Raw genomic sequence first — 11,665 nt, forward strand, 5'->3', positions numbered from 1 at the left:
TTTTCCCATTTTCCCCCATATTTTTCCTCATCCTTGTTGAAATGGAGTAATTAGGATGCTGGCGAAATTTTCTGGCTAGAGCAATTCTAAGCTGGGGCAGTAACATCAAAAATACAACCACGAGAGATGCAAAAATTGTCTTTACTACCCAAGAAGCAGGTTGTAACAAATGAAAGGGACAGTTTGAGTCAGTTTTCCTGTTTGGCATATGGTTTCATTGCAGTCATGGTCACACAGCTGGGTTCTCATCCTCCTCCACCTCAGGTCAGGTGGCAGCAACGAGCAGTGGTCCAGTCTATCGTGCTGCACTGGCAATGGCATGTGGTTTCTCCCCGGATATCCCAGGAACCACAGCCATAGCCACAGGCACAGCCAGTGACAACCATCCCTGCATGGGCACATGAGACAGAAATTAGAATGCTTGGATTTTGAGACGAGGGAGGTGTACTCCTACCATTTTTCATTTCTGTGCAGCCCAATGATAGATAAAAGTTTTGCAGGGCTGAAAGATAATTCAGTTAAGAGCCCTCTTTAAGGGGAAAAAATACAAAAATTACTAAGACAAAGTTAGGTATAGAGCCATGGAAGAGACCTGTGAAAGTGAGGGGTCTGGGCATTTCTTTCCTTAGATTTATGACATATTTACCTCTATGCTAGCCCTACCCACCCAAACAAGAGAATAGATTGGGACATGAATGACAGGGGGAAATGGCAGGTGACAGATCATAACAGGACAACTGAGGGAAGGGAGACTGGTGTGTGAAGTCATGAAGGGGAGGTGGGAAGGGAAGAGGCAGAAACTCAAGAACCCTTGGTAGCATTGTTAAGGGAAATGAGAATGGGCAAGAGATCACTGGGAACCAAGAGTTAAGACTCAGCCCAGGATAATACAAACATGAAACAGGGGAAAGGGATGGTCAAGGGAGGGCATAGGGCATCTTACCCACCATTCCTCCTCATGGAGTTATTTACCTGCAGGGCACGAGGACAGTCTGCCTGAGCTTGTGATACTGACACACGACATCTTTTTTGTTGGAGAAGTACTTATCTCTGAATAGGAGAGAAGAAGGGATATTGCCCATGATATCTATCTCCCATAATCCCCTTCCAAATCTCCTTTTACCTCAGAGGTATCAATGTCCATAATCATGCTACTCACTAGCTTTTAAAGTTTAGTTTCCTCATTTGTAAAATGAAAGTAACAGTTGTACTTACTTCCTAATGTGAAAATTAAGTAAAGTAATTTATGTAATGTTTGCATTATACTCCATTCATAATGAGTATTCATAAGTTCTAACTATCTTCCTCTTCATCACCAACATCATCAAGCTATTATCATCAGGGAAACCTGCATTTTTAACCGGAGTCCAAAAATGATATGGGAGTAGAGCTCTGGGCAAGAAGATTAAGCTTGAATGGACTTAATAGAAGTTGGGTATTTGAGGATGGAATAAACAAGTTAGGTTTAGGGATAGGAGGCATAATCAGGGGTTCTATCCCACTCTCTGCCCCCAGTCAATTACCCAAGCCATTGAGAACTTCTTTTATCTTTGTATCCACAATGGAGTCTAAGGAACACGGAGCAGTCTCTGGGATCATCAGCTGGACGAGGATGAGAAGGAGAAAAACGCAAGAGATAGACTTCATCCTGTCGAACGGCAGTGTCCTGAGGCTGGGAGGAAAAATAGAATGCTGACATCTCTGAGCTCCACTATGGTTGGGAAGGAAGAGAAAAAAGCACATGGAGAGTTTCAAGAGAGAACAGACAGAGGAACATCAGTATCAGTATGGAAGAGCCTGGATCTCTCCGAAGTGGCTTGAAGAATTAGAGGGTAGCTGCAGAGCAAATTCACTCACCGAGAAGTTCAGAAATGGTCTATAAAGACTGATCAGGAAAGGTGGTTTTATATATCCTGTGGTATTGACCTGGAACCCCTCAACACACAAGCAAACATAAAAACATACTCCCCAGTACATCTTCAAAGAAATGCCTGCTAGGGTGTGACACACAACTGTGATAAATTCAGTGTGTCTATGATAAGCAACAGCTGCTTTTGCTCTGGTTCTCAGCCAGAGCTTTCTGTTCTTCCTCCTTTCTGTTCTTCCCTTTCCTTTCTTCTTGGCAACCCCAAAAGGCCAGCACCTAAGCCTTCTGTTAACATTCCCTTATTAAAGGCCTTTTGTTTGCTCCTTCATCAGGAAGAGGTGACTTTAGGGTCTCAGCAGAGCCCTAATTGTCACCTGTGTAAACATCATTTTATTGTCCCTGGCTAATCCCATCTGTGAGAAAGTAACAGAAAACCTGATTAGCACTGGTTTATAACCAGGGAAGTTTATTGTTTAATTAACCATAAGCATAGCCTTTGATTGCAAGGTTCTTGTTGGAGGTTCAATAGGGTCATTACCAGCCTGAACTTTACCTTTTTTCCTACAATCCTCAGTTCACTGGATTTTTATCCTTGATCACTCTCTTGATAGTCCCAAGGTGGCAAGCATCATGACAGCCTCAGCCAAGATCCTGAGCAGGAAGGAAGGAAGGACTGGGGTAAGGCCATTTTCTTTGGAGGCTTTGCCGTTTCATTTTCGAAGCAAGATTTCTCCCTAGAAACTCAAGCAGATTTCCCCTTATATTTCATTGTTCCATTCTGGATCACATAATCTCCCTTTCTAGTGTGGCTGAGAAATTGAGTAGATTTCTACAATCCCTTATATAAGACCCTTGGGCTCATAGGTGATTAATTCTCTAGGATGGGGCACATGGTCACCAGAATTGAATCCCATGATTCAAAAGCCAGATGAAGCAGAGAATGGCTGTTGGATCACCATTGTTGGAGGCAGTCAGGTGGGGGAAACCCAGCCCTGCTGCTGCCGTGGCAGTCCTCACTGCCTCTTTCCCTAAAGATGCCTCCAGGGACCAGCTATTTCTTCAACATATCTCTCTCAGGAAACTTTGAGAATGGGGCTCCATGACACTAGCAAAAAGTCAAGGATGTTTCCTTAATGCCCAGGTAGGAGCCGAGGAGACAAAAGAGTGATAAAGAACAGGAAAGAGCACAGACTCGTATTTACTCTAAAAGTTGGGTACATTTGTCCCATTTGTTAATTCAATGACTATAAATCTTCTCTATATAAATTATAGCTCTGGTGGAGAATTTTTTGCCCCCTTGAGACTACACTCTAAGGTGGAAGATAAATATATAATATGTCAGATATTGAAAAATGCCCTGAAAAAAAGAAATGAAGTCCAGGCAATTGGATATACTTCTGCATTGTTGTATATAATGCAGTGTGTTCAGGGAAGACATCTCAGAAAAGATAACTTGTAAACAATGACCTGTAGTTGTGTGGGGTAAACCATAGAGAAAGCTGGGACAAATGTTTTAGGCTAAGGGGCAAGCAAATATAAAGAACCCAAGGCAGGGAGATGGTTGGGGTGTTGAAGGAATAGCAACAAAGGCAGTATGGCCAAAGAGAGTAAAATAAGTAAAGCAAAGACAAGTGATGAAAGTGGCCAAAAACACAACTGGGGCCAGGTTGGTTATACAGCACTTGTAAACCAACATAAGGGCTCTGGGTTTTATTGTAAATTTGATGGGAAATTATTGGAGCATTTTGTTCAAGGGAGTGATGATATGGCTTATTTATATAAGATCATTTATGTTTTATAAAGCTTACTAAGGCTACTGCTATGGAAGAGACAGAGGAAAACAGGTAAGCAAGGAAACCCAGCAGCAAGGTTTTGCACAGTTCTGGGTACCAAATGGTAGTCAGAACTGGGTAAATTTTCATTACATATAGAAGGTTGAGCCTCTTAAGTTTTACTGATACACTGGGTATAACATATAGGCGAAAGAGAGTAATGAAAGATTGAGGTTATATTCTAAATAACTTGTTGAAGAATGATGCCATTTGCTGAAATGGGCACCCCTTTGGACAGCATAGATATGGCAAGAACATTAAATCATATTTGATCATAATCAATTGAATATGCCTATTAGACATCCAGCTTCGAGTTGTGGCACAGGATTTGAATATATAAGTCTGGGGTTCGAGGGAAAGGTGAGAGTCAGAGATATAAATTTGAGAAAAATCAATCCACAGATGAATATAATAGCATAGATGATTTAATTAAAAGTGTGAAAACTTTTTTAAGGGAGTCAAGAAAGTGATAGACTGGGAGGCAGATGACCAAAAGAACATTGATTTAAGATTTGAATTGAACTGCATTGACTAATGGGTTTGTTGAGAATGGCAGGGAAAGAGAAGAGAACAGGATCACAGAAGAGTATGTTTGGGTTACAATGAGCGTGGGCAACAGGGAGAGTGACCATAACCTCTGAGCAACACTTGTAGTCAGCAGCATGCCTAGCATATTTGACACACAGAGGGGATCATCTAATACTCCTCTCCCTTATAGAGCAAAATTATTTCCAGTAATAATTATACAATAATAATTATTTCTTAATTCATTCTCTAGTTTTAAGACAAATAAAAAACATTAAAAGAACAAATGTCAATTTTAAAGTTTATGTTTAAATTCAGCATAATATTTTTGTGTGAATTAAAATTTTCACTTACTGAACAAAAAAATATTATACCACTCAGTTTGCATACTCTTTGGGTTTAGAATTTTAAACACAATTAAACTCCACATAGTTATATAGAGTGTCCAAATTGACGTAATTTAAATACCATTAATTATTCTTTACATTCACTGGCCTATCATTACTTATTTAGATTAAACTATTTAACTGCAGGAATACATAGCAGGATAGAAGTTGTAGACACAAAGGCAAACGTGAATGTTTCTGAAGTGTTATGAACTTACCATAAAAATTGAAATGAAGGCATATCACAAACCCCAAGGTTGGTAGATGGAAGGAAATAATAATGATTAGGATAGAAATAAATGAAATAAAAACTGAAAAAAATAGAAAAAAACCCCAATAACATTATGAACTGGTTCTTTATTCGGCACGTGGGTGGCTCAGTTGGTTAAGCCTCTGACTCGTTTTTGGTTCAGGTTGTGATCTCATGACATAGGAGATCAAGCCCCTGTCAAGCTCCCCACTCAGCAGGGTGTCTGCTTCTCCCTCTTCCTCTGACTCTCTCTCTCTCTCTCTCTCTCAAATAAATAAATAAATAAATCTTTTAAAAAAATTATTGGTTCTTTGAAAAAATAAACAAAATTGCTAAGCTTTTGGTCAGAGTCATAAAAAAAAAAAAAGTAGAGAAAGGACCTAAATAAATAAAATCAGAAATGAAAGAGGAAAGTAACAACTGACACCACAGAAGTACAAAGGATAATAAGAGACTACTAAGACAAATTATATGTCAACAAATTGGACTACCTTGAAAAAAACTGATAGATTCCTAGAAACATATAATATTTCAAAGCTGAGTCAGGATGAAATAGAAAATTTGAATACATTAATAACTAGTAATGAAATTGAATCATGAATCACAACAAACAAAAGTCCAGGACCAAATGGCTTCACAGGTGAATTCTACCAAGCAGTGAAAGAAGAGTCAATACCTATTCTCAAATTATTCCAAAAGATAGAAGAGGGAGGAAACCTTCAATTATATTCTATGAAGCCAGCATAACTCTCATACCAAAACAGATAAAGATACTACAGAAAAAAGAAAACTACCAGGCAATATCCTGATAAACATAGATGCAAAAAAATCCTCAATAAAATATTAGCAAACCACATTCAGCAATACATTAAAAAATAATTCATCATAATCAAGTGGGACTTATTCCAGGGATACAAGGTTGGTTCAATATTCACAAACCAATCAACATGATACACCACACTAACAAGATAAAGGATAAAAACCACATCATCATTTCCATAGATGCATAAAAAGCATTTGACAAAGTATAACATCCATCCATTCATGATAAGAATTCTCAACAAAGTAAATTTAGAGGAAGCATAACTCAATATAATAAAAGCCATATATGATAAACCCATAGCTAATATCATACTTAATGTTGAAAAGCTGAGAGTTCCTCTAAGATCAGAAACAAGACAAGGATGTCCATTCCCACTTTTATTAAACATAATGCTAAAAGTCCTAGCCATAGCAAACACACACACACACACACACACACACACACACACACACACACACACATAAACACAAATAAAAGGCATCCAAATTGGTAAGAAATAAGTTAAACTGTCACTATTAGCAGTTGACATGACACAATACATAGAAAACTCTGAAGACTCCACCAGAAAACTTAGAAGTAATAAATAAATTCAGTTAAGTTGCAGGATACAAAATTAACACACAGAAATCAATTGCATTTTTGTACACTAGTAACAAGGTAGCAGAAAGAGAATTCCGGAAAACAATCTATTTATAACTCCAACTAAAAGAATAAAGTACCTAGCATTCATTTAAACAAGGAGGTGAAAAACCTATAGTTCAAAAAGTATAAAACATTGATGAAGTAAGATGAAGACAACAAAAATGGAAAAATATTACATGCTCATGAATTAACATCGTCAAAATGTCCATACTACCCAAAGCAACCTGCAGATTCAATGCAATCCCCATCAAAATACCAACAGCATTTTTCAAACCGCATAATACTAAAATTTGCATAGAACCACAAAGGACCCTGAATAGCCAAAGCAATCTTGAGAAAGAAGAACAGAAATGGAGGTAACACAATCCCAGATTTCAAACATACTACAAAGCTATAATAATCAAAACAATATAGTACTGACTCAAAAATAGATGCACAGATCAATAGAAGACAATAGAAAGCCCAGAAATAAACCCATGCTCAACTGGTCAATTATCCTATGACACAGGAGGCAATAATATACAATGGGAAAAGATAGTCTCTTCAATAAATGATGTTGGGAAAACTGGACAGCTACATGCAAAAGAATGAAATTGAACCATTTTCTAACAACATACATAAAAATACACTCAAGTGAGTTAGCTAAATATGAGGCCTAAAATCATAAAACTTGTAGAAAAAAACATAGGCAGTAATCTCTTTGACATTGGCTTTAGCAACGTTTTTCTAAATATGTTTCTTCAGGCAAGGGAAATGAAGGCAAAAATAAACTATTGGGAGTACACCAAAATAAAAAGATTTTACACAGTGAAGGAAACCAAAAGCAAAAAGGCAACCTACTGAATAGGAGATCTTTGCAATTGATACATATGATAAAGGGCTAATATCCAAAATGTACGAAGAACTCATACAACTCAATATTATAAAAATGAGTAATTCAACCAAAACATGGACAGAGAATTTGAGTAGACATTTTTCCACAGACATGCAAATGACCAACAGAACCATGAAAAGATGCTTAACATCAGTAATTACTAAGTAATGCAAGTCAAAACCACAACGAGATATCATCTCACACCTGTCAGAATGGCTAGACTCGAAAACACAAGAAATAACAATGCTGACAAGGAGGTGGAGAAAAGGGAACTCTTGTGCACTCTTGGTGGAAATGTAAATCAGTATAGCCACTGTGGAAAACAGTATGGAAGTTCCTCAAAAAATTAAAAATAGATATACTATACAATCCAGTAATTCCCCTATTGGATATTTATCCAAAGGCAATAAAATACTAATTTGAAAGGATATATGCATCTGTATGTTTATTGTAGCATTATTTAAAGGAGACAAGATATGGAAGCAGCCCAAATGTCCATCAATAGATGAATGGATAAAGCTGATGTGGGGTGTATGTGTATATGTATTGTGTGTGTGTGTGTGTGTGTGTGTGTGTGTGTGTGTGTGTGTAATATTAGTCATAAAAAGAATGAGCTCTTGCCACTTGCAACAACATGGTTGGGTCTAGAGGGCGTAATGCTAATTGAAACAAGTCAGTCAGAAAAAGACAAATACCATGTGATTTCACTTAAATGTAGAATCTTAAAAAATTGAATCAACCAATAAACCAATAAACCAACAAACAAAAAGTGGAAATAAATCCATAAATAGAAAAAACAAACTAACTGTTGTCAGAGGAGAGGGGAGGGTGAGCAAAATGGTGAAGGAGAAAGGGAGATACAGGTTTCCAGTTACAGGATGAATAAGTCATGGGGATAAAAAGTACAGCATAGAGAATATAGTCAATGGTATTATAATAGTGTTGCATGGTGACAGATGGTAGCTACACTTGTGGTGAGCATAGCATAATGTATAGACTTGTTGAATCACTATGTTGTTCACCTGAAACTAATGTAACATTGTGTGAACTATATTTTGATTTAAAAAAAAAAATGAAGGTTGAGCTCTGAAACCTGGAACCCTTTCTTTGCCTTCTGACAACGCTTTGTCTCTTCTATCTCCCCTTCCCCTGTTTCTACACCAAAGTGGGTGTGGCCTGCATGACTGGCCTCTAGACCATCCTTGGTTCCTCCTGCACCATGGCTCCTCCTCTCTTCACTGTCAGGGAGCAAGATGCACCCCCTGGACCTCACACGTCCCACTCCAGATCACCTCACCCATGTCTCAGTTTGGATCCATTGTTTGCTTATTACTTCTTGGCTTACCTTTTGAATTTGTCAGAGCACAACTTGAAGCAACCTCCCTAAGAAAGGAATGTAAAAGAGATAGAGGAGTCAAGATGGTGGAGGAGTAGCAGACTGAGATGACATCAGGTCACAGGAGTTCAGCTAGATAGTTATCAAACCATTCCAAACACCTACAAACCCAACAGGAGATCAAAAAGAAGAAGAGCAGCAATTCTAGAAACAGAAAACCCAACACTTTCTGAAAGGTAGGACGTGCAGAGAAGTGAATCTAAAGCGATGGGAAGATAAACCGCAGGGGGAGGGGCTGGCTCCTGACAAGTGGCAGAGTGACAGAGCACAAAATCTGAACTTTTAAAAGTCTGCTCCATGGAGGGACATTGCTCCAGAGGCTAAGCAGGGACCCAGCCCTCGTGGGGACAGTGTGGTGTCAGGTCCCACGTGGTTACAGAAGGATCGGGGGTGTCTGAGTGTAGCAGAGCTCACAGGTATCAGAGCAGGGAAGCTTACTACAGAGACGGAGCTGAGGAGTGAGCTCTCAGCTAGGGGTACCTTAAACGGTGATCTGTGGCACAGTCAGACCACTGCTGTTTGAGCAGGGACTCCACAAGTGGCAGAACTGGGGAGACTCACATTCCTTCTCTGGAGGCAGGAACCTGCTGGGTTTGGAGACTCCAAACTCAGGATTGTGTGCCAGAGACAGAAATGCTCAGTCACAGGCCGGGTGAGCTCAGAGCATGGCCAGAGACCAGGAAGATGGGAGTGATTGAGCACTTTTCTCTGAGGGCGCACTGAGGAGTGGGGCCCTGAGTTCTTGGCACCTCTGGGCTGGAGACTGGGAGGCTGCCATTTTCATTCCTGTCCTCCAGAGCTCTACGGAAAACATTCAGGGAACAAAAGTTCCTGAGAGTGAACATGAGCAGATTACTTAGCCTGGCCCCTGGCAAGAGTGGTGCAATTCCTCCTCGGGCAAAGATATTTGAGAATCACTGCAACAGGCCCCTCCCACAGAAGATCAGCAAGAACATCCAGCCAAGACCAAGCTCAACAATCAAGGAGAACAGCCAAACTCCAGAGCTAGGGGAAAGCAATACCTAGAATTTATGGCTTTTTCCCCATGATCCTTTAATCTTGCAAAGTTAATTAAATTTTTCAAATTTTATTTTCTTATTTTAATTTTTTTAAACTTTTCCTCTCCTCTTTTAATGTTTTTAAACAATATCTTTCTAAAAAATCTTTTTAAACCTTCATTATTATAGTCTATTTTATCCTTCATTGTATCTAACTTTATTTTCTGTATAACATATAGGGATTTTTCTTCTAAAAAATTTTTGGGATACAATTTCTTCTAATAGATCAAAATATACCCTAAATCTAGCACAGGGCTTTGTTCTAGTCTCCAGCCTGAGAAAATTCTCTCCACTTTCTTTTTTTTCTTTTTCCAACCAACTTATCCTATCAATTCCTTTTTTTTAGAATTTTTAAAAAATTTTCATCCTTACAGTCATATTTCATCCCTTCATCATGTTTACCCTTATTTTTATGGGGGTGTGTGTGTGTGTGTGTGTGTGTGTGTATATATATATATTTTTTTTTTCTTTCTTTAAAATTTTGAGAAGTAGTTTCTTCTAAGGGACCAAAATATACCCAAAATCAAGTGGGTGGCTCTGTTCTATTCACCAGTATGTATATGTATGTGCGTGTGTATATGTGTGTGTGTATGTGTGTGTGTATATATATATATATATATATATATATATATATATTTTTTTTTTTTTTTTAATTTAAAAAAAATTTTTTTAAACTTCTTTTACCCCCTTTCTTCTCCCCCTGATTTGGGGTCTCTTCTGATTTGTTTAGCGTACATTTTTCTGGGGTCTTTGCCACTCTTAGTATTTTATTCCCTTGTTCATATATTTTCATCTGGGTAAAACGACAAGACAGAAAAACTCACCACAAAAAAAAAGAACAAGAAGCATTACCAAAGGCCAGGTACCTAATCAATATGGACACTGGTAATATGACAGATCTAGAGTTCAGAATGACAATTATCAAGGTTCTAGCCAGGCTCGAAAAAGGCATAGAAGATATTAGAGAAACCTTGTCTGGAGAAATAAAAGCCCTTTCTGGAGAAATAAAAGAACTAAAATCTAACCAAGCTGAAATTAAAAAAAAAGCTATTAATGAGGTGTAATCAAAAATGAAGGCTCTGACTGCTAGGATAAATGAGGCAGAAGAGAGAATTAGTGATATGGAAGACCAAATGATGGAGAATAAAGAAGCTGAGCAAAAGAGATAAATAATTATTGGATCACGAAGGGAGAATTCGAGAGAGAAGTGATACCATAAGACAAAACAAAAATAGTAGGAGATCAGAAAAACCAATAGCTATAGGAAGTTTGCAGGTCTTTCAAACACAAGTTTCTAGCTGTTTGCTTTTTGAGGTGGAAAGTTCTTTGATGAGGTATGGAAGTGCTACTATTTCATCTTTTGGATTCATATACTTTAGACACTACGTGAAAAACCAATCAGGTTGATATTAAATGTAAAAACTGAAATGCAGGGGTCCCGGGTGGCTAAATCAGCTGGGCATCCAACATTTAATCTCAGCTCAGGCCTTGATCTCAGGGTTGTGAGTTCAAGCCCAGCATTGGGCTCTATGCTGGGCATGGAACCTATTAAACAAACAAAACTGAAATGCAGATAAAAATTGAGATGCTGACTCTGGAAAGCAGTATGGCAATTCCTCAAAAAGTTAAAAATAGAACTACAATCCAGCAATTGTACTACTCAGTAAATACCTAAAAAATACAAAAATACTAATTCAAAGTGATACATACCCCACTATGTTTATAGCAACATTATCTATAAGAGCCAAATTACGGAAGCAGCCCATGTGATCATCGACAGATAAATGGATAAAGATGTGGCACACACACACACAGACACACACACACAGGTATATTATTCAGCCATAAAAAAGAATAAAATCTTGCCATTTGCAACAACATGGATGGAGCCAGAAAGTATAATACAAAGTGAGATAAGTCAGCCAGAGAAAGACAAGTACCATATGATTTCACTTATATGTGGGATTTGAGAAACAAAACAAATGAGCATAGAGGGAAAAATAAGAGAGAGA

At 38.2% G+C, this 11,665-nt stretch overlaps 1 protein-coding gene across 1 annotated transcript; it reads right to left on the bottom strand.

The window, feature by feature from the left end:
* Window positions 1-260: 260 nt before the first annotated feature.
* RETNLB (resistin like beta) lies at window positions 261-1,647 on the bottom strand (the record flags this gene model as incomplete). Its single annotated transcript, XM_080799144.1, has 3 exons — window positions 261-388; window positions 973-1,050; window positions 1,524-1,647. The coding sequence occupies 3 exons, from the start codon at window positions 1,645-1,647 to the stop codon at window positions 261-263; spliced, it is 330 nt and encodes a 109-aa protein (XP_080655270.1).
* Between the last annotated feature and the right edge of the window lie 10,018 nt (window positions 1,648-11,665).

This window comes from Martes martes, assembly GCF_963455335.1.
Source record: "Martes martes genome assembly, chromosome: 1".
NCBI classification, from domain to species: Eukaryota; Metazoa; Chordata; class Mammalia; order Carnivora; family Mustelidae; genus Martes; species Martes martes.